The 24,524-nt window shown below is 37.3% G+C and overlaps 1 protein-coding gene and 1 long non-coding RNA gene across 2 annotated transcripts; one reads left to right on the forward strand and one right to left on the reverse strand.

Annotated features, from left to right (window-relative positions):
• The first annotated feature begins 1,898 nt into the window (after positions 1-1,898).
• Positions 1,899-24,524, forward strand: LOC130709348 (uncharacterized). The gene is made up of 4 exons (XR_009009851.1): positions 1,899-1,970; positions 9,596-9,733; positions 11,685-11,855; positions 24,288-24,524. It is a non-coding gene; the product is annotated as an uncharacterized LOC130709348 (long non-coding RNA).
• Positions 5,204-7,483, reverse strand: LOC130709338 (eIF5-mimic protein 2-like). The gene is made up of 2 exons (XM_057557852.1): positions 6,770-7,483; positions 5,204-6,680 (listed from the first exon to the last, which is right to left on the reverse strand). The coding sequence occupies exons 1-2, from the start codon at positions 6,851-6,853 to the stop codon at positions 5,760-5,762; spliced, it is 1,005 nt and encodes a 334-aa protein (XP_057413835.1). The 5' UTR covers positions 6,854-7,483; the 3' UTR covers positions 5,204-5,759.

A 24,524-nucleotide genomic window follows, 5' to 3' on the forward strand; every position in this document is an offset into this window, starting at 1 on the left:
TGCAGTTGAATGTAAACAAAGTCAGTTTACAGTTAAGTTTTATGCAAGGGCACTGTCTAGAAGGTGGCTCTGTTCATGTCATAAACATATGCCATTTTTTATGAAAACACCCAGGTGTGAAGATTCCAAATCTCCTGTTAGCGTTCTGGAGCAATAACGTTAACTCTCTTCCTGCCCGAAACGTAAATCTGCACACGTTCTGCAGCTGTGCACAGATGCAGGAAAATAAGTACACATACATTCAATGGCATAGACACATATGTGTGGCTACACTCTCTTTCAACTGCCTCTCAGCTCCAAGGAGGTTGATTCTCTTGTACATCCATGCACTGCTCTCAGGAACTTAATTATTCTTCCTTGCCTAACTCTGAACCTGACATAATCACCTCTCTTGGAGGATAAAGGGAGGTGGTGAAGAGACCCTCACGTATAGTTGTTTGTGTTGTATCATAATATATAAAACAAAAATTTTTTTTATGAGGAAGGGACATCGTTTTCTAATTTTTCCTCCAAATGCTTTAGAGGCTAGCTGTGTCCTGAATGCTAGAATCTGAAGCTCAGAAAACAGGTTCCAGCTAGAGATATCTATTTGTTGGTCATCCACATATAGTGTTCCATACATTGATGATCAATGAGTTCATCCAGGAAGAGAAGAGAACCCAGTTCTGAAACCTTGAGGAACTCCAGCATTGAGAGATTTGGTAGAAGAAAGGACACTAAGGATCTACCAAAGAGGTAGGGAGCAAATAAAAGAACGTGATGCCACGGAAGCAAAGAAAAGCTCAGTGTACATATGACCCAGAAGGCTTAATAGGATCTTTGCAATCTGTCCTGAAATAGAACTCATGACTTATTTATACTTATACTGTACAAATGAACTGATACTTACCCAGCTTTTATTGCCATACACTTTTTAGGTGCTTAGAAAATGCATGAAGTATGGAGTATCAGTTAAGAAAGAAAAGCATTGTTGTAGAAGATAATTCTATAGTTACTATAAACTCCTGTAAGTCCAGAGATGTTCTTTTGCCTCTTATATGTGACATGGATAAACTTCTCTTATCAGTTCCTATATTAGTGGATTTCAGAATATTGAAATATATTTTAAAGAAAATAAAGTTACTTTCAAATCTTGTATTACTTTATCACATAAAATTTTCCTTACAATGTTTTGTCTTTTGTATTATTGTCAGATTAAGCTTCCTACAATGTAACTGATTGCAGTTCCCTTTATTAAAAAATCCTGAATGATGTTGCATTTCATGTACAGTAAAATTTACACTCTTTACCCCTGTAGCTTGGGATTCCATGCCCTGCTGAATTTTGTCCCAAACAATTCCTTTTTAATATCTCCCACCACTCTCTTTAATGTAGTCCATAATACAGTCTGACCGCAAAAGTATCGGATTTTTTTGCTTAATCTGTTTTCCTGCTTCCTGGTCTTTGCTAACGCTGTAACCTCTACCTAAAATGCCTTTGTTTCTTCCTCCCCATATTTCAAAAAGCCTACTTACTTTCCAAGGTACAAACTATTTTCTCCTCCTCTGAAAACGTTCCTGAGCCGGAAATTGTCTCCCTCCTAATTTATATGTCTCCTCTTATGTCATTTGCTTCTCCAGTATATTGTTGCAATATTGTACATTTCTGACAGCTTCAGTTTGACTCATGTCTCCTTCTGATTACCCCGTAACACTCCCATGGTAGTGCCTTTTTTATAGAAGTGGTTTAAGAGGTAAAATTTTTGTCTCTCTTCAATCTGTACTTGTGTTAACTGTACTACTTTTCCATTTTTCTGTAGGATCCAATGATGCCATTGCTCCAGACTTCCCGGCTCAGGTGCTAGGCACAAGGGATGATGAGCTGGCAGACACTGTTAACATTAAACATAAAGAGGGGATCTACAGTAAGAGGGTGGTAACTAAGGCATCCTTGTCAATGGGGAAAAAAACCCTTTCAGAAAGATAATGCAGGTGACTGGATTGGCTTTGTGTATTCTGTGGCCTTTTTTTTTTCCTGTTCATCTTAAATGAGAGTGTTGTCCAGGCTTTCTTTTTTTTTCTGCTTTGTTAATGCAAACTTTTCTCCTAGCTGTTTTATTGGATATGTACAAGAAGGAAAATAAAAAATCTTTTTAAATGCTTTAGATTTTTGAAAACTGTAGACTTTATTTTCACTATGGGAAATATATTGCAACTTTTGAAATGAAATAATATCCATTTAAGTATGTTTTAACGACTAAAATTCATAGAAAATCTGGATTAAAATGCCTTGTGAATTTATCTGTCAGATGGTACAAACTAATATCTCATAGGCTGGATTCTGCAGGAAAGTGTATGGCTCACATGGTGTTTAACTTTTTAAAACTTTTGCTGCCAACATCTAAAAATAAGATTTTGGGCTTCCCTTGAGAAGTCAGAATATGTAGTTGCACTCAACTTGTATTCCTCCATGGCAGTTATCGTTGACCCTGAGGCATGGTTGTCCTCTGCAGAGAGGACATACATTCTCCTGTTTGCTTCAGTCCCCACGAGTCTCAGACTCAATCCACTTCATACATCTACCTTGTCAGTCTGGTGACTGTGGGTATTTGAGTTTTCATCCTTGCCCCTAGATATAGGCCCTGCTGTTTTATAAAAGCTTTTAATCTTTAGGAATCTGCATGATTTTTTTTCCTTTGCATCCCTGACATTGTGCTTCTTTAATTGATGCACAGTAGTATTTATTAAATGAAAATTCCCGGAGCCACTGAAAATTCTACTTGTATACTTGCATGTGTTGCTTTGTTGCATTTACAGTTTTTTTATTCCTGCGCATAGCTATTAGGCAAATAGGACCTACTGATCCCGGGGCAGTATTCAAACATAGGCTGGCTCTATGTTCCAGTTTTGGCATAGTGTTAATGACTTCATGTGATGTTGTTAATGCTTTTATGAGGAAACCGAATGAAAGGCTGCTTGCTAAAGTGCACACATTTATTCTTCCAGATAACTTTTTGTTGCACTGAAAAGCATTTTGAAGTCTTTTGAAATAAGATGATAAAAGAAGCACATCTGCCAGTTAACATGGAGGCTGCCAAGTAAATAGAAAGGCAAATATTTTTGCAAAATGGAGTTCATAAATGAAAACTCTCATATACTAGCTATATACTAGTGGCAATTCGGTACATATAGATAACCCTGTGATCCCACTGTCAGACAATTGAGAAGAAGGTGGATACGGAAACATTGGCAGGGAACAAAGTGATACGCTAAGGGAACTCCGTCAGAAGTCTGCACAATGAACTTACCAAATATAACTCACCTCTAGTTTGCATTTGGTAAGGATGATGTGTGTGAAATAAAGTTGGGCTTTGTTAACTGAGGGACCCCTCTAACCTCCCACTTGTTATGGGGGTCTACTGCTACTATTATTGTTGGTCTATTTCCAGACTGCATCCTAAGGAAAAGTCCTCCTATTTCACCGTTGGAGAAGCCCAGCCTCAGAGCCTCTCACTTTAAAGGATTAAGGAGAATAGGGGGAAGATACCTGCTGGGGAAAATTGAATAGTGACTTTTGTATAATAGCTAAGTGAGCCCAGTAAATATATCAGAAGTAAAAATCTCAGTAGAAGGATTGGAATATAAAACTGAGAAAATCTGTTAGGAAACAGAACATAAAAAGAAGGGAAAAGAAAAAAAATTCAAGATTGGCCCCAAAGGGTCAACATCAAAAAACAGGTGTTCCATAGAGATAATAGAGAAGATAGAAAAAAAGGACTCAAAGGACTAGTATAGGAATAAATTCCAAAACTGAAGGATATGAATTTCCATGTTAATAGGAACTGTCATGTACATAAAAATCCACACCAAGGCACATGACCTTGAAATTTCGAAACACTGGCAAGGAAAGAGATTCTGAAAGCTTCCAGAAAGAAAACAGGTACCATATAAAGAAATGCAAATTAGACTGACGTTAAGCTTTTCAAAAATAATACATGGAACTAGAAACCAAAGGAGTAATGCCTTGAAATTCTGAGGGAAAATTATTTCACTAAATAAAACGAAGGAGTAGATTTAATATTTGTTAAAGGAAAACATGGGATGGAGGAAATGGGGACAACATAAGAGAGAGGGGAAAGGAATTGCCATTGCAGTGTTGGTACAGAAGCTCTAGAACAAGATCAGATTGAGGACTGCAAGAAAAAGGTCAAGTTGATAGAATACCTTATGTAGTTGACTGTATTTAGAAGAGATTTTCAATTCTATTTACATTTATGAGGATGATGTAGGGATTGGTATATAGAAACATAGCAAATGCAGAAATAGGCAATTATTAACTCCTCAGTAAAAGCAAAACTTTGTAAAAGAAAACAAATGTGATTACAGTATACTAGTTGGTTTAACTGTGAATAATAGAAACAAAACACAATCACTGAATATTGATTTCATCATCGTGACTACTATTTACATAATATATAAACAATGAACATTAATATAGGACTAAAACTTTTCAGAAGATAGATTGAGGGAATATGGGTGTGACAGGAAAGTTCTATAAAAGGTAAATCCATATGATCCTAGAAGGAAATCAAAAAATAATTTCTGGAACTAAAAAGGATACAGCAATATAAAGCATGTTATTTGGAAACAAGGATAGTGATACTAGAAGAAATGGCTAAATAAACTGGTGGTGTTTGAAAACTGTTGATTTCTGTTATAAGTTTACTGGAACTATTTGACTTTCAAAACCATTTGTACATGTTATTTTGATTAGTTTATAGTTTATTTTCCCTTACCTCCCAAAACATGGAAGAGATGGAAAATGATATATTTGGCAAATACCAACTAAAATAAAGCTAATGGGCAATGTTAATATTGACAAAATAAAATTCCAGACCAAAAAATATTAATATATATTATGAGTTTACCTTGTAAGAACAAAAGGCTCAAATATACCAATAAGATAAAATTTGAGTTTATTTTCTTTTACTCAAACTTGTATGCAGGAAAAATGACAGGAAAATATAGGTAAACCCAACAATACATACCTATCAGAAACTGAGAGACCAGGAAAGAAAATTAAAGTAGACAAGATTTTAAAATGGACTTTAAAAGTTTGACTTACTACAGAGAACTTTTCATTTTTTAAAGAACACACGGAACACTTAGAAAAATTGATGAAGCTGTTGGTTTTGAAGAATTGATGTTCAAAAAGAACAGCTTCTTTGACTACAGTGTAGCTAAATTAGGACTCAACAATAAAAACATGGAATAACAAAACGAAACAAAAATCTGTTTTATGGGTTAAGTAGTAATTGCCCCAAAATTCCTGTCCCCAGGAAACTTCAGAATGTGATGTTATTTGGAAATAGGGTCTTTGCAGATGTCATTAGTTAAAGATCTCTAGGTTATATCATCCTGGATGTAGGGTGGGCCTTAAATCCAATGATTAGTGTACTTACAAAAAGAGGAGAGGAGGCCATGTGAAGACAGGAGCAGAGATTGGAGTTATGCTGTCCAAAGCCAGGGAGCACTAGGGGTCACTAGAAGCTGGAAGAGACAAAGAAGGATTCTCCCAGATAGACTAGTTCTAAAACATGGCTTTAGAAACTAAATCCAACATTTCCAGTAACCATAGGAACAGTTAAAATAAACTTTGCCATGAAAGCCCTTATATCATGCTTGATATAGGGAGGTAGGAAGATGTAAGAACCAGGACACATGAGACATGACATTTTATCTACAACTCCTGTTTGCTTTACTGAGGGTGTAGTTTCAAATTCAGTCACCCTCTTCAGCTTCAGACTCAGATTCTTCTTCAGCATTTTTGAGCCACTCTCCAAACTTTTTCATTTGCTCAAGGATAACACTTTTCCCCTTGGCAGCATGTGCATCTTTATACCATTTCAGAATGGGTTCTTCACTCAGAACTTCAGCTTTATAAAAGAGCAGCACTATTTTCTGGAAGGCTTTCATGAAACGAATGTCGTCATAGCAATACTCCTGAATCTTCAGTAACGGAGTCAGTTCAGACTGACCTTGAGTTGTAAAGGCAGCAAGGAGAGGGCTGTATTGCTTCAAGCGCTTGATGGCTTGCTCTGCTACAAGCTCCTCTTTTTTGTTCCATTCCACGGTGCTCATTACACTGGACCATACTATTCCGATGACAACTGGTTCTGGGATGTTGTTTTTTTTCATCTCCTCCTTGACATACAAAATTTTATCCTTAAATGGATCACCACGAGACATCTGTTCTTGAAGTTCTTTCTGGAGTTCCTTACGAGCTCCTGTGGTTTGCTGATTCCAAACATACTCTGAAAGCTCTTTCAAGCCTGCCTCGGTAAAATACTTTGTGAAGTGTTCAATGCTTTGTTTATTGGCAGGAAAAAGTTCCATCAGTCTGTTATCCATGCTCACTTTCCAAAGACTTGGAGCTACTGCATTGATATCTTTTTCATTTATCCATGATTTAAAGAGCTTTACAACCAAAGCTGCTGAAACCCCTTTAACCAAATTCTCATTATAAAGGCTATTAAGAGTGGATGCATTAAGTGTTCCAGTAGCCAGAAGGACACCGGTCAACATAGCCAGGTTGTTCCTCTCCGACTCTGAAAAACCCTTTAAGAACAGCAGCAGCTTTTTAACCTCATCTTCAAAACCTTTCTCCAGGTATTTGTAGCACCTGATTAACTTGTTAAAAACCTGAGCAAATGCTTACATGGTCTCGAGGTCTTCTTGTGCTGCGAACACACAGACATCTGTACGCATCATGTCATCTGCCAGTGTACCGCCTGGGGCCAGCATTCCACCGGCCACCAGAATGTCAAAGAGTGTTTCTGCATATCGGCAGTAATCAAGTTTTGCTCCAGAAGCATCAAGAAACTTTGCTACTGCTTCCAAATCAGTACCAGTTTCAGTTAAGCCTTGAATAATGCAGTCTTAAAACTGAGTAGAGTCAAACCTCTCTTTTGCATCTCTTTTTCTGGTTTTAAAACGCTGGCCTGATAGCGTTGCCTTTACTGCTTTTGATTACTCATAAAAGACACCCGAATTTAAGGCGAAGAGAAAAGAGCCAGAAATCCCGGAGGTGGCGGCAACTGCGGTGGTGTCTCCTCCGCCACATGAATATTCTTTACAGCAGTTTTCGTAATAGCTCCAAACTGGCAATTACCCAGAGGCCATTATTTTTATATGTACTATGCCATTATTTTTCCAGTAGTATGAGTGAATTGTAGCATATTGCCACTGTTGAATAGTAACCAGTAAATGAGACTGAGTAAAAGACAAATATATGTTTTAACACTTAACGAATCTTACAAATATAATGTAAGAGAAGAAAGCAAGACATAAAGGCTATGTGCTGTATTATTCCATTTATATAAAGTTCAGAAATATAAGTCATTTGTTGCATTTAAAATGGGGTGTTATGCTCAGCCTGGGGGAGATTGAAAGAATGAGGGGAGAGAATGTAGGGTTCTAGGCAGATTTTTTTTTTAAAACCTGGGTACATGTTCACTTTTTACCAATTCAGAGTTCTCTGTGCATTTTTTGATACATGTCTTCTGATACATAATGCAAAAGATTTTTTTTAAGATACTTTTTTAAAAACAACAAAAAATAAGTACTTAGAAATGAATCTCACAAAGGACATGCAAAACTAATGTAGAGAAAATGATAAAGCTTCATTGAAATATATTAAGGAAGACTTAAATAAATTCAATGAATCGCTACTCAAAATTCCAGTAGAATTTTTCATGGAACTTGACAGGCTGATTCCAAAATTTGTTGGAAAATCAAGAAGTCTATTTAAAGAATAAGGTAAGGGAACTTGCCATACCAGACATCAAAAGACTTATATGTGTGTGTGTGTGTGTGTGTGTATACATATATAAAATTTATATATAATTTATATATGTATAAAATATATATATTTAAGATCTCACTTGCAAAGGAATAAACAAAGAAAAGTGGAACAACATGTTGACCCAGAAACACACCCATGAATGTGGAAACTAATATATGACACAGATGACATAAGAATCCTAAGACATAAGAAAGGGTAAACTATTCAATAGTGTTTGGGCCATTGATTATATATGTAAGAAAAAATAAAATCAGATAGATCCCTGCTGCACACTAAACAAAAATGTAGTCCAAATGATATTAAATGTAAAAAGGAAATCTTTAAGCTTTTAGAATTTAGATGACTATCCTTTGACCATGAAATAATGATTTCTTAAATAAGACACACAAAGCACAGACCACGAAGGAAAAAGAAAACAAGTGGTATTATTAAAATGAAAAATTTTGTGCACCGAAAGACATCATAAATAATTCAAAGACAAGACACAGACTGAGAGAAGATATTTGAAACTCATACAACCTACCAAGAAATTTTATAGTAATGTTCATTGTAATGCTTTTCAATATTAAAAAATTAGAAATAGCCTAAAGTGTATCAACAGGTGAAAATTGATATATTAATTCCATAGAATTCTACATAACACTGAGAATGAGTTCATTAGAGTCACTAAGAGTAAATCCCCCAATCGTAATACTGAGTGTAAAAGGCAAGTTACTTAAAGGTACACAGAGTATTATACCCTTTATATAAAGTTTAAAGACATGCAAAACAATCCAGTACCTTGTTGACTAATACATGCAGCACTGTATAGTAAAAAGTTCAAGAACATCTTTGAGATTGACGAACTCTAAATTGAGCTTAAGGTTGCTACTGAAAAGAGAGAATGGTATCATTGAGGCTTTACACAGGGTATCATTATCATTATATCATTATATCTGTAATGTTTTATCTTATTTCTTAAGCTCTATAGTAGACACATTGGTGTTCATTATGTTGTTTTTAGTAATCTGTATTGCCTTTCTGACTGCTCTGTTGAAAAATATTCATGCTTGGAGATAGGAAGTGAATCTCTTGTCAATCCATTGTAAAAAACATAACCATATTAACTGCTTGATAACTGTATCCTAGTTGTTGTATTGGTGATTTTTAATTTATTTACCAACATTAGTATTTTGCACTTGAGTTTTCTCATACAATAAAAAAGAAAAGAGCTGATTTTAAAAGACCAATAAGGTAGATAAATCTCTAGCAAGTATGACCAAGAAAAACAGAAAGAAAATAGAAAGCGTTAGACAAATTTAACCTCAGGAGATTTTAAAAAGTTATATGAGTATAATATATAAAATCTAGATGATATAGATGCTTTTCTAGGATTATACGAAATATCAAAATTTGCCCCCTAAGTGACAAAAATGTTGAATAGGCTTGTTCAGATGTACTTTACTACTTTGAAAGATACCTGATCTGGATTTTTTTTTTTTAACTGTTGCATCAAATCAGCAAAGAACAGATTTTGTTTAAAGTGATTGTACACAGAAGAATATGGAAAACTTTCCAAACCCCCCAAAACTGTCATATGTTATAAAGTCCTTGAAACTGTCACAGCTTTTACATGGTTGAGCCTAAGAGATGCTTTTTTTCCTAATATATAAGGAGGTTTTTGTTTTTGTTTTTGTTTGGGGTGGAGGGGGTGGATTACTTGCTTGTGTTATCTTTTCCTTCTCCCTGGGATCAAATGACATCATTATTCCAGATGCTCAAGTTCAAGTTCTCATCACTGGGGATGAGGACCTCTCAGACAAAAACCAGAAAAAGGAGATCTACAGTAAAAGGGCAGTGACCGAGGCTGCTCGATCTGAAGAAAAAGAATCCTTGCAGAAAGACACTACAGGTAGTGGAACTGTAGAATTATCTGCCTACTGTTCTATTCTGGCCTTCTAAAATGAATATAAATAGAAAAGTATTATATATTCTTGCTCTCTTCAACCCTGCATCTTCTTCATGTGTGAAATAGGATGTTAGCTGCAACTTTTGGTATACATTGGCAGGTAAAACTAACATTTTTAAAGCTCTTTGAGATATTTTTGGAGAACTTTGTGAATATTGTACACAAATTAATCTCATTGCCAGAAATTCACATAATGGACTTTTTAAAACTCTACTGATAAAAATATTTGTTGCCATGAGATACTAATTCTCTAATAAAATTGTTTTACATAGGCCTTTGTTCTTCAGGAATTTAGCTTGTTTACTTCCTAACAACCTACCCAGTTAATTTACTTCGGTAGGACTGTGCTGATTAAAAATGCCTGTAAAAGTGTGTTTAGTTTAGGATAGTTTTGGCTCTGAGAGATGAAAACAAAAACAAAATGACATTGGCTTAAAGAAGACAGAAAAGAGTATCAGGGAACAAAGCTCTTTCTCTCCTGTTGCTTCAACATTTTAGCCTCCATTCTCATGCTGTAGTTATCAGACACGTATTCCAGCCAGCAGAAAGGAAAAAAAAGGAAAAAGAAAAAAGTGTATTTCTTCCTTTAAATACTTCTCAAAAGTTAAATGTACCATTCCCCTTCCATCCTATTGGCCAGACTTATTCACACGGTCACACCAACCTATGTTGCCAGGGAGGCTGGGAAATATAATCTCTATGATGGTATGCCCAGCTAAGTCAGGTTCTATTTTAGAGGAAAAGGAAAATGGATTTCGGAGGACAGCTGGTAGTCTGCCACAAGTATAAATAAAAACATAGTTTGGAGTATAATTAGCCACTTCTCTTTTTTTGTGTATTGCTTCTTTTTCAGAAGTTATATTGTATTCTGGGCAATATAGTATTCGAAAATTTACCCGCTTTTTTGCTGTTTTTAAACGAATGCTTCAGAAAAAGTTTTGATCATGTTAATCTCCTCATCAGAAAGTTTTCATTGCCCTTGAAAATAAAAACTAGGACTTCGCTGGTGGTGCAATGGTTAAGAATCCGCCTGCCAATGCAGGGGACACGGGTTCCAGCCCTCCTGTGCTCCGCAACAAGAGAAGCCACCGCACTGAGAAGCCCGCGCCCCACAATGAAGAGTAGCCCTGCTCGCCGCAACTGCAGAAAGCCCGCACGCAGCAACGAGCACCCAATGCAACCAAATAAATAAATAAATAAATACATTTATTAAAGAAAAAGAATGAAAACTAAACTTTTTGAGCCTAGTCTTTCAGAACAGTAGAATGGGCTCCCAAAGAACCTTTCAAAGGCTAATTTTTCTCCTTTCCTTACAAATTCTATAATCTAATAAATTATATACTTGCACTGTTTCTTAGATGTTCCGTTGCTTTCCTGATTCCATTTTTTTCATATGTATTCACCTTTGCCCAAAATGCTTTTCTCTTTCCATCTCAGTTTTTTGGTTTGTTTTAAACATCTTTATTGGAGTATAATTGCTTGACAATGGTGTGTTAGTTTCTGCTTTATAACAAAGTGAATCAGCTATACATATACATATATCCCCATATCTCCTCCCTCTTGCGTCTCCCTCCCACCCTCCCTATCCCACCCCTCTAGGTGGTCACACCGCACTGAGCTGATCTCCCTGTGCTATGCGGCTGCTTCCCACTAACTATCTATTTTACATTTGGTAGTATATGAGTCCATGCCACTCTCTCACTTCGTCCCAGCTTCCCCTTCCCGCTCCCCGTGTCCTCACGTCTGTTCTCTACGTCTGCGTCTTTATTCCTGTCCTGCATCCATCTCACTGTTTATCCAGTGTAACTCTCTTCTCACACTAGTAGATGCTTGAGAGGTATTTTAAAATAATTTTTGTCAGCTTCCTGTCTGAATCTTGATTTCCCTCTCTTAGGTTCCAGTGCTGCTGCTGCTTCAGAGCAGTCAGCTCAACTACAAGACACGAAGATTGATAATCTACCAGACACTAAAGCCATTAAACAGAAAGGGGAGATCCACAGTAAGAGGACAGTTCCTAAGGAAGCCTGGCCCGAAGAGGAGAAATCCTTGCAAATAGATATTGCAGGTAATGGGGAGTGGGGTAGGGGGTGTGAGAGAGAGAGAGCATGCACACGCAAACGCCTGTGTCTACGTGTTTCCACTTAATTCTGATGAGACTATAGTCTCACAATTTAAACAGAGTTCCATCTTTTTAGTTTTTGCTTTCTTATGCATATCACTTCAGTGCTTCTTTGTCTGTGTGGATGTATGTATTTATTTGTAAGATAATTGTTACTTCTGGGAAAAGACACTGGCAATTTAGAAACAAAATTACAATTAAATACCCAAGGCTGATAGTATTAGAAGTGAAGTACCATGTCTCAACACTGAAACAGGGGAGGGAAAGCTTAAGGCATTCCAGATGACTGTGACAAAGACAGAAAGAATCTCAATACAAACTTTTAAAAAATTACAATAAAAAAGACCCAAGATCAAATCTATTTATGTTTACCCATGGCCCCCTTTTTCTAATAACATAAAAGAAAAGTGTATAGGACACAAGCCGTTACTAGCTAGCTGTCAAACTTTATGTCTTAGAGGAATATAGAACAGTATCCAGATAAGCAAAGAAAGGAGTCAAGAAGCTAATCTAGCGATACTGTATTTTGAAAATAGTCCTCGTGCAGCTGCTAACATCAAGAAAGTATTAGATGGATTTTTTCCATAAGGCCACCAAGACTACACAGTGGGAAAAGAATAGTCTCTTCAACAAATGGTGTTGGAAAACTGGATATCCACATGCAGAAGAATTAATTTGGACCATTACCTTTTACCATATACAAAATTAACTCAAAATGGATCAAAGATCCAAACAGAAGAGCTAAAATTATAAAACTCTTAGAAGAAAACATGGGGGGAAAGCTTCATGACATTGGATTTGGCAATGATTTCGTGGATATGACACCAACAGTATAGGCAACAAAAGCAAAAATAAATAAATTATACTATATCAGAATTTAAAACTCTGCTTCAAAGGACATAATCAACAGAGTTAAAAGACAACCTGTGGAATAGGAGAAAATATTTGCAAATCATGATAAGTGATCAATATCCAGATTATATATGGAACTTCTAAAAGTCAACAACAAAGAAACCCAATTTAGAAATGGGTAAAGGACTCGAATAGACAATTCTCCAGGGAGTATATATGAATGGCCAACAAGTATATGAAAAGATGCTTAATATCACTAATCATCAAAGAAATGCAAATCAAAACCACAATGAGATACTACTGCACACCTATTAGGATGGGTAGTATCAAAAGAACAGAAAATAACAATTGTTGGCAAGGATGCAGAGAAATTGGATCCCTTGTGCACTGCTGGTGGAAATATAAAATGGCACAGCCATTATGGAAAACAGTATGGAGGTTCCTAAAAAATTAAAAATAGAATGACGATATGATACAGCAATCCCACTTCTGGGTGTATATCCAAAGGAATTCAAAGCAGGAGCTCAGAGATATCTGCACACCCATGTTCATTGCAGCATTACTCACAATAATCAAGATACGTCCATCAGCAGATGAATGGATAAATAGAATGTGATATATATACAATAGAATGTTATGCAGCCTTAAAAGAAGAAAATCCTGTCACATGCTATAACATAGGTGAATCACAAGGACCTTGTGCTGAGTGAAATAAGCCAGTCACAAAAAGATAAGCACTGTATATTCCACCTACATGAAGTCTCTGAAGTAGTGAAACTCATAGAAACAAAGTAGAAAAGTGGCTGCCAACGGCTGGGGAGAGAAAGGAGGGGGAGTTCATGTTTATTGGGTATAGAGTTTCAGTGTTGCAAGATGAAGATGTTCTAGAGATCTGTTGTGCAACAGTGTGAACATACTTAACACTGCTGAACTGTATGCTTAAAAATTGGTTAAGATGGTAAATTTAATCTTCTGTGTTTATCACACACAAAAAAGAATGTGTAAGATGAAAAAACAACATTGCAACTCTGCAGTGGGTAGTCTAGGAGACATAGCTTGGAAAAGAAAGATGGAAATATAACCTGCAGAAGCATACTCTAGCCCAGGCCGCACAGAGGAGGTGAGCGGCGGGCGGGCGAGCGAGAGAAACTTCATCTGCAGCTCCCTATCGCTCCCCATTCCTCACGTTACCGCCTGAACCATCCCCCCACCCCCCACCCCCCACCCCCGTCTGTGGAAAAATTGTCTTCCCTGACACTGGTCCCTGGTGGCAAAAAGGTTGGGGACCGCTGCCCTAGAGGACCCTCAAGGAGAAATGGATAATACAGAACACTAGAGAGCTTGAACACACATACTTAGCCCATGACAGACCATAGAAATGAAATTAAAAACAAGAAAAGCAGAGTTAGAGAAACATCTGGAAATAATGAGGTTGATGTGTATAAATGTTTGTATGCTTTTAAAAAACAACCTTTCAAATGCTCATAGAACATTTTTTTTTCAAACAGCTTTTTTAATATGTAATGCACATATATAATTCTCCCACTTAAAGTGTACCATTTAATGATTTTTACCCTATTCACAGATATGTGCAACCATCAGCACAGTTGACTTTAGAACATTTTTATCACCTCAGAAAGAAACCCTATACCCCTTAGCTATCACCCCTCTATTTCCTCATCACCCACCTCCCCCCAAGCCCTAAGTCAACCACTGATCTACTTTGTCTCTATTATAAATTTTCCTATTCTAGACCTTAATACAAATGGAATCATTTAATGTGTGGACTTTTGTGACTGGCTTCTTTTAACTCAGCATGATGTTTTTGGGTTCATCCAAGTTAGGGCTTGTATCATTATTTTATTCCTTCTAATGGCTCAATAATATTTCATCGTATGTATGTATCACAGTCTGTTTATCTGTTTGTTGATGGACATTTGGTTGTTTCCACCTTTTGGCTACTATGAATAATGCTTTTATAAAATAATGATTTTATATTTATAAAATATAAATGCTTTTCTCTTCATGTACAGGTTTTTATATGGGCAGTATGTTTTCATTTGTCTTGGGTATGTACCCAGGAATGGAGTTCCTAGATCATGGGATAACTTTATATTTCATCATCTGAGGAGTTGTCAGACTGTTTGCCAAAGTGGCTGCACCATTTTACATTCCCAGGAGCAATGTATGAGGATTTCAATTTCTCTACAAACTCAGCAACACTTATTATCTGACTTTTTCATTGGATCTATTCTAGTGGATGTGAATTTGTATCTCATTTTGCTTTTGATTTGCATTTGCCTCATGATTATGATGTTGAACATCTTTCTGTGTGCTTATTGGCCAGTTGTGTGTTATCCTTGGAGAAATGTGTATTCAGATCCTGGCCTGGTTTTTATTTGGGCTATTTCTCTTTTTTATTGAGTTTTAAGAGTTCTATGTATTCTAGATACACATTCTTATCAAAATTTTGATTTTGATATATTCTCCCATTCGGTGAGTTAAAATTGGGAAGTATGAGTCCTCCAACATTACCTTATTTTTCATGATTGTCTTGGCTATTCTGGGTCCTTGACAATTCCATATGCTTGCAAAATTTCTACTAAGAAATCAGCCAGGATTCTGATAGGGATTGTGTTGAATCTGTGATCACTTTGGTGAGAATTGCTTTCTTAACAGTAAGTCCGTGGACTTGGGATGTTTGATTTAGATAGATATTTATTGATTTAGATATTTATTTAGTCTTTAATTTCTTGCAGTCATTTTTTGTAGCTTTCAGAGTAGAAGTTTTTCTCTTCTTATGGTAAATTTACATTAATATTTTAATTTTTTTGAGGCTGTTGTGAACAGAATGGTTTCCTTTTGCTTTTCTTTTTGTTTTTGGCTGTGCTGCTTGACTTGAGGGATCTTAGTTCCCCAACCAGGGATCTAACTTATGCCCTCTTGCAGTGGAATTGCAGAGTCCTAACCACTGGACTGCCAGAGAATTCCCCCAGAATGGTTTTCTTAATTTCATTTTCAGTTGGTTAATTGCAAGTATATCATAATACAATTGACTTTTTTAATATTTAACTTTTATCCTGCAACGATGCTGAACTCGTTTATTAGTTCTAAATGGTGAATGGGATTGTCTGCTTAATTTGTCTTTCTTAGCTTTCGTTGTTAGTATGTAGAAATGCAGCAGATTTCTGTGTATTAATTTCATATCCTGAAACTTTAGCGAATTCACTGATGAGCTCTAGTAGTTTTCTGGTAGCAGCTTTAGGATTTTATAGTATCATGTCGTCTGTAAAAACTGACAGTTTTACTTCTTCTTTTCCAATTTGGATTCGTTTCATTTCTTTTTCTCCTCTGCTTGCCGTGACTAGGACCTTCAAAACTATGTTGAAAAAAAGTGGCGAGAGTGGACATCCTTGTCTTGTTCCTGATCTTAGGGGAAATGCTTTCAGCTTTTCACCATTGAGTATAATGTTAGCTGTGGGTTTGTCATATATGGCCTTTATTGTGTTGAGGTATGTTCTCTCTGTGCCCACTTTCTAGAGAGTTTTTATCATAAATGTGTGTTGAAATTTGTCAAAAGCTTTTTCTGCATCTATTGAGATGATCATATGGTATTTTTTTTAAATAAATTTATTTTATTTCTTTATTTTTGGCTGTGTTGGGTCTTCATTACTGTGTGCGGGCTTTCTCTAGTTGCAACGAGCGGGGGCTACTCTTTGTTTCGGTGTGCGGGCTTCTCATTGCGGTGGCTTCTCTTTGTTGCGGAGCACAGGCTCTAGGCGCACAGGCTTCAGTAGTTGTAGCACGCGGGCTCAGTAGTTGTGGCTCACGGGCTCTAGAGCACAGGCTCAGCAGTTGTGGCACACGGGCTTAGTTGCTTCACGGCATGTGGGATCTTCCGGGACCAGGGCTCGAATCCGTGTCCCCTGCAATGGCAGGCAGATTCTTAACCACAGTGCCACCAGGGAAGCCCCCTTTTTTTCTTGATGAGTCTTCCTAAAGGTTTATCAATTTTGTTTATATTTTCAAAGAGCCAGCTTTTAGTTTCATTGATCTTTCCTATTGTTTTTCTAGTCTCTATTTCATTTATTTCTGCTCTGATATTTATGATTTCTTTCCTTCTACTAACTTTGGTTTTTATTTATTCTTCTTTCTCTACTTGCTTTAGATGTAAGTTTAGGTTGTTAATTTGAGATTTTTCTTGTTTCCTGAGGTAAGCCTGTATCACTATAAACTTCCCTCTTAGAACTGCTCTGTCTGCGTGCCATAGGTCTTGGATCATCGTGCTTTCGTTTTCATTTGTCTCTAGGTAGTTTTTGATTTCCTCTTTGATTTCTTCAGTGATCCATTGGTTGTTTAGTAGCATATTGTTTAGCCTCCACGTGTTTGTGGTTTTTGCAGTTTTTTTTTTTCTTGTAGGTGATTTCTAGTTCCATAGAGTTGTGGTTGGAAAAGAAGCTTGATATGATTTCAGTTTTCTTACATTTACCAAGGCTTGTTTTGTGGCCTAACATGTGATCTATCCTGGAGAATGTTCCATGTGCACTTGAAAAGAATGTGTATTCTGCTGCTTTTGGGTGGAATGCTCTATAAATATCAGTGAAGTCCCTTTGGTCTAATGTGTTATTTAAGGCCTGTGTTTCCCTATTGATTTTCTCTCTGGATGATCTGTCCATTGATGTAAATCGGGTGTTAAAGTCCTTACTATTATTGTGCTGCTGTTGATTTCTCCTTTTATGTCTATTAATATTTTGCCTTATGTATTCAGGTGCTCCTATGTTGGGTGCATATATATTTACAGTTGTTACATCTTCTTCTTGGATTGATCCCTTGATCATTCTGTAGTGTCCTTCTTTGTCTCCTGTGACAGTTTTTATTTTAAAGTTGATTTCATCTAATATAAATATTGCTACTCTGGCTTTCTTTCGATTTTCATTTGTGTGGACTACCTTTTCCATCCCCTCACTTTTAGTCTGTATGTGTCTCTAGATCTGTAGTGAGTCTCTTGTAGGCAGCAAATACACGGGTCTTGTTTTTGTATCCATTCAGCCAGTTTGTGTCTTTTGGTTGGAGCATTCAGTCTGTTTACATTTAAGGTAATTATCGATACGTACGTTCGTACTGTCATTTTGTTAATTGTTTTGGATTTGTTTCTGTAGGTCTTTTTTTCCCCCTTCTTTTGTTCTCTTCTCTTGTGATTTGATGACTATCTTCAGTGTTATGTTTAGATTCCTTTTTTGTGTATGTGTGTATCTGCTACAGATTTTTGGCTTGTGGTTACCTTGAGGTTATTGTATAGCAGTCTCTGTATATATATGGTGATTCTTCTAAATTGCTGATGTCTTACTTTCAAATGCATTTGCAATTACCCTCCATGTGTACTCTCCTCCCCTCATGATTACTGTTTTTTATGTCATGTTTTACATCAAATTGTTTTGTGTATCCCTTAACTGCTTATCGTGGATACAGATGATTTTACTACTTTCGTCTTTTAATCTTCCTGCTAGCTTTGTTTGTGAATGATTTCCTACCTTTACTGTATGTTTACTGGTGAGCTTTTTTGTTCCATAGTTTTCTTATATCTAGTTGTGGCCTTTTCTTTTGCACCTGGAGAAGTTCCTTTAACATTTGTTGTAAAGCTGGTTTAGTGGTGCTGAATTCTTTTAGCCTTTGCTTGTCTATACAGCTTTTGATTTCTCTGTCAAATCTGAACAAGAGCCTTGCTGAGTAGAGTATTCTTGGATGTAGGTTCTTCCCTTTCATCACTTTACATATATCATGCCAGTCCCTTCCGACCTGCAGAGTGCCTGCTGAAAAGTCAGCTGACAGTCTTATGGGAGTTCCTTTGTATGTTGTTTGTTGCTTTCCCCTTGCTGCTTTTAGTATTCTCTGTATCTTTAATTTTTGACATTTTGATTACAGCGTGTCTTGGTGTGCTCCTCTTTGGGTTATCCTGTATGGGATTTTCTGCGCTTCTTGGACTTGGATGACTATTTCCTTTCCCAGGTTAGGGAGGTTATCAGCTATTATCTCTTCAAATATTTTCCTGAGCTCTTTCTTTCAAGTGTTTTCCCGAGCTCTTTCTCTCTTCTTCTGGGACCCCTGTAGTGCGAATATTAGTGCTCTTGATGTTGTCTCAGAGATCTTTTAAACCGTTCTCATTTCTTTTAAAATCTTTTTTCTCTTCAGTGGCAGTGATGTCCACTACTCTGTCTTCCAGCTCACTGATCCATTCTTCTGAATCCTTTAGTCTACTTTGATTCCTTGCACTGTATTTTTCATTTCAGTTATTGTATTCTTCATCTCTGGTTGTTCTTTATATTTTCTAACTCTTTTCTCAAAACTTATGACTTCTCATTCTGTGCATCCATTCTCCTCCTGAGTTCTTTGATCATCTGTATGATCATTACTCTGAACTATTTCTTGGGTAGATTGCCTATTTCCACTTCACTTAGTTCTTCTTCTGGGATTTTATCTTGTTCCTTCATTTGAAACATATTGCTCTGCCATCTCATTTTGTCAATAAGTTGCTATTTGTATTTTTATGTATGTAGTAGGTAAGTTACATCTGTCAACCTTGGAGAAGTGGCCCTCTGTAGGAGGCGTCCTGTGCACTTCAGCAGCACACTCCCCTCTTGTTACCCAAGCTGTGTGCTCTAGGGGTTCACCCTAAGAGGGCTACTTGGGCCTTCTGTTGTGGTGGGCTAACTATGTGGGCAGTCTGGTAGGCCCCTAGTCTGGTTGGTTGCCAGGTCCTGCCTTGTGTGGATGCTGCTGGCTGCTGCTTAGCAGGGCCTGGTCACAACGTGGTTGGTTGCAGAATGCTAGGGGCCCCGGGGCTAATGCTGGCTCACTGGTGGGTGGAGTCAGGGTCCTGAAGACCCTAGGGTTGTTGCCTACCCACTGGTAGTTGAAGCCAGATCATGGGGTTAGTGCTGGTCTACTGGCAGGCAGAGCTGGTCCCTGGGTCCAGCTGCAGGGTCCTGGGATCCCAGAGCTCATTTCAGATTGTCGAGGGGGTGGTGTCGCTTCCTGACACAGTTGGGTACAGGGTCTGGAGTGTCCTGAAGGTTTCCTTGGCCTGCTAGTGGGCCAGTCCAAGGCCCAGCTGGTCCCAGGGTAGGCTCTGGCCTGCATTGAGGAATCATAGTTTTCTTGCTTTGAGTGCCTGCATCCTGGTGAATGAGACTGGTCTAGAAGCTTGGCCTGGCTTCCTGGTGGGAGAGTCCTGTGCCTGTCTACTGGTGGGTGGTGCTGGGTCTTGGCCCTCTGGTGGGCTGGGCCATGTCTAGGGGCTAGTCCAAAGGCAGCTGTGAGCTTTTTTGTCTTTAGGCAGCCTGTCTGCTAATGGGTGGAGCTGTGTCCTGACCCAGTTAGTTCTTTGGCCTGAGGCGTCCCAGCACGGTTGCCTGCAGGCTGTTGGGTGGGGACAGGTTTTGGAGCTAATGAGCCAATATGTCATCCACCAACAGTATTCCCCAATATGTCTGCCACCAGTGTCTATGTCCCCAGGGTGAGCCGCAGCCACCCTTCCCCAACCCCTGCCACTCCAGGAGACTCTCCAAGACCAGCAGGTAGGTCTGGCCCAGGCTCCTATCAAATTACTTCTTTGGCCCTGTGTCCCAGGGTATATGAGATTTCATGTGCACCCTTTAAGGGTGATATCTCTATTTTCCCCAGTCCTGTGGGGCTCCTGCAATTAAGCCTTTCTGGCCTTCAAAGCCAAATGCTCTGTGGGCTCATCTCAACAATGCCAGACCCCCAACCTGGGAGAACCTCTGTAATATATTTACTCTCCAGTTTTCGTTGCCTACATAGGGGTTATGGAATTTGATTATATTGTGAGTCTCCCCCTACTACTGGTTTTGTTGCGGTTCCTTCTTTATGTCTTTTGGTGTAGGAGATCTTTTCTGGTGGGTTCCAGTGTTTTGTGTGTGTGCGTTTTTTTTTAATGGTTGCTCTGCGGATAGTTGTGATTTTGGTGTGCTTGTGAGAGGAGGTGAGCTCAAGGTCTTTTTACTCTGCCATCTTGCCCACTTTCCTCTATACCACATTTTCTTTTTTTTTTTGTTTTCTTTTAATTTTTATTGGAGTATAGTTGCTTTACAGTGTTGTGTTAGTTTCTACTGTACAGCAAGGTGAACCAGCTATACGTGTGTATATATATATATATATATATATATATATATATATATATATATATCCCCTCTTTTTTGGATTTCCTTCCCATTTAGGTCACCACAGAGCATTGAGTAGAATTCCCTGTGCTATATACAGTAGGTTCTCGTCAGTTATCTATTTTATACATAGTATCAATAGTGTATATATGTCAGTCCCAATCTCCCAATTCCTCCCACCCCCCATACCACACTTTCCTTATCTATTCATCCATCAGTGGGCACTGAGGTGGTTTCCATGTCTTGGCTATTTTAAATAATGCTGCAGTGAGCACAGATATACGAATATCTCTCCAAGACCAAGCTTTCAATTGTTTTGTGTATAGACCCAGAAGCAGAATTGCTGGGTCATATGGTAGTTGCATTTTAACTCTTTGGGTAACCTCCATACTGATTTCCATAGTGGCAACACCAATTACATTCTCACTAACAGTGCACAGGAAAAGGAACCTTTAGCTCCATATCCTCACTAATGCTTGTTATTTCTTGTCTTTTTGATGATAGCCATTCTAACAGGTGTGAGGTGATATCTCATTGTGGTTTTGGTTTACATTTCCCTGATGATTATTGGTGCTGAGCATCTTTTCCTGTATTTGTTAGCCATTCGTATGTCTTCTTTACAAAAATGTCTATTAAGATCCTGTGCCCATTTTTTAATGGGGTTGTTTGTTTGTTTGTTTTTATTTGAGTTGAATTCTTTGTCTATTTTGGATGTTAACCCCTTGTCAGATATGTCATTTGCAAATATCTTCTTCCATTCAGTAGTCTGATGGTTTCTTTTGCTGTGCAGAAGCCTTTCAGTTGGATGTACTCCTACTATTTACTTTTGCTTTTGTTGTCTTTGCTTTTGGTGTCAAATTCAAAAAATTATTGCTAACACCAGTGTCGAAGCTCTTACTGCCTATGTTTTCTTCTAGGAATTTTATGGTTTCAGACCTTACATTTAAATCTTCAATCCATTTAGAATTGATTTTTGTGTATGGTGTAAGATAATGCTTCAGTTTCATTCTTTTGCATGGGGCTATCGAGTTTTCCCAATACCATTTATTGAAGAGACTACCCTTTCCCCATTGTATATTCTTGGCTGCTTTGTCATAAGGTAATTGACCTTACATGTGTGAGTTTATTTCTGGTCTCTCTATTCTTTTCCATTGACCTACATGTCTGTTTTTATGTCAGTACTATACCATTTTGATTACTGTAGCTTTGTAATATAGTTTGAAATCAGGAAGTGTGATGCCTACAGTTTTCTTCTACTTTTTTAAGATTGCTTTGGCTATTTGGAGTCTTTTGTGGTTACATACAAATTTTAGGATTGTTCAATTTTTGTGAAAAATGCCATTGGAATTTTGATAGGGATTGCATTGAATCTGTAGATTGTTTTGAGTAGTATGGACATTTTAACAATATGAATTCTCCCAATCTGTGAGCACAGAATATTTTCCCATTTGTTCATGTCTTTTTCAGCTTTTTTCATCAATGTTTTCAGTATACAGGTCTTTTACCTCCTTGGTTAAATGTATTCCTAGGTATTTTATTCTTTTGATGCAATTATGAACAGGATTGTTTTCATTTCTTTTTCTGGTAGTTTATTATTAATGTATAGAAATGCAACAGATTTTTGTCTGTTAAATAATTTTGTATACTGCAACTTTACTGAATGTTTTAGTTGTAACAGTTTTTTTTGGTGGCGTCTTTAGGGTTTTTTATATCTAAAACCATGTCATTTTCACATAGTGACAATTTTGCTTCTCTTCTGATTTGGGTGCCTTTTGTTTCTTTTTCTTGCCTAATTGCTCTGGCTAGAACTTCCAATACTGTGTTCAATAAACGTGATGCCGGTGGATATCCTTGTCTTGTTCCTGATCTTAGAGGAAATGCTTTCCATTTTTCACCATTGAGTATGTTAGCTATGGTCTTGTCAGAAATGGTCGCTGAGCTATGTTTCCTGTATACCTACTTTGTTGAGAGTTTTTATCATGAATGGATTTTGAGTTTTCTCAAATGCTTTTTCTACATCTATTGATTATATGAATTTTGTCCTTTATTTGGTTAGTGTCATGCACCACATTGATTGATTTGTAAGATGTTGAACCATCCTTGCATTCCTGGAATAAATCCCACTTGATCATAGTGTATAATCCATTTAATATATTATTGAATTTGGTGTGCTAATGTTTTGTTTGGTTTCTTTTTGCATCTATGTTCATCAGGGATATTGGCTTGTAATTTTCTTGTAGTGTATCTACACTGGGTATCTAGGTAACGTCTGGATAACAGGGTAATGTGGGCCTTATAAAATAAGTTTGGAAGTGTTCTCTCCTGTTCTGTTTATTGGAAGAGTTTGAGAATCTTTCCTATTAATTCTTCCTTAAATGTTCGGTAGAATTCAGCAGTGAAGCCACCTGGCTCTGGACTTTTGTTCATTGGGAGGTTTGGGAGTCTTTTTATCCTTTAGATATAAAAGCAGACTCCATGTATCCCACTATATTTGGGGGAAATTGTCTTAGGGATTCCCAGAGTATTTAGTGAAAATTCTGATTACCAATAATCTATAGAGAAGGTAAAATGGATCCCATAGTTACAAGTGATACTGTGTTTCATATGTATGTCTGTTTCTTCCATGACTTAGAACTCTAAGAATGTGTATGGAAACTGAATTAACGTTTACAATTATGGTTTATAGTTGTTAAGATGTTCTACATCTTAAAATGCCTATTTTGATATAGAATGACTGTCAAAATGTGAAGATGGAAGATGGTAAATTATATTAGGTGTATTTTACCACAATAAATAAAATGGAGGGGGTGTGAAGATGGTTCAGAAAAAAGAATTTTTCAAGGCTCTAAAACATATAAAGAGTTGGAGTTTTAAAAATTCCATCCATTTAATTACTGATGATAAAAATAAAGTCTCAGGTTTCTTAGCTGAAAATGAGATTAATAATACCTCTCTCTCCGTTTCATAAGAGGGGAAAAAAACAGATATAGAGCATATATCATAATAGCCCACACATAGCAAGCAGTAATACATAGCAGCTGCTGTTACAATCCCAAGAACCTAAATGCCCTCCTCAAGGTCATACAGCCAGTCTGTGGCAGAATCCAGCCCAGAATCTGGGTCTTTTGATCCGGAGTCTCTTAAACTATTACCATGCCAATCTGGCCACTAGGCACAAGGCATGAATCCTTTGTCCAGGCAGTGAATTTTCTGAATCTTTATATAGACCATTCTTTCCTTCAGTCTTTGTTTTGTATCTAAAGAATTAAATGTGAATACTATTTCTAAAGGGAATGCAAATATTTTGAAAGTCCTTCAAAATCTTTTTTTTTTTTTTTCGCCTTTTCAGAGTCCAGATGTCATTCAGAATTTGAAAATACCACCCATTCTGTCTTCAGGTCAGCTAAGTTTTACTTTCATCATCCAGTGCACCTACCAAGTGATCAAGATTTTTGCCATGAATCCTTAGGAAGAAGAGTTTTCCTGAGGCATTCTTGGAAAGATTCCTTTCAGCATCATCCAGACAAACAAAGAGAACACACTTGTCTTCCTTCCTCTTATCAAAATGTGGCAAAGACAAAGTCAG

Source organism: Balaenoptera acutorostrata, chromosome 12, assembly GCF_949987535.1.
Source record: "Balaenoptera acutorostrata chromosome 12, mBalAcu1.1, whole genome shotgun sequence".
Classification (NCBI taxonomy): Eukaryota; Metazoa; Chordata; class Mammalia; order Artiodactyla; family Balaenopteridae; genus Balaenoptera; species Balaenoptera acutorostrata.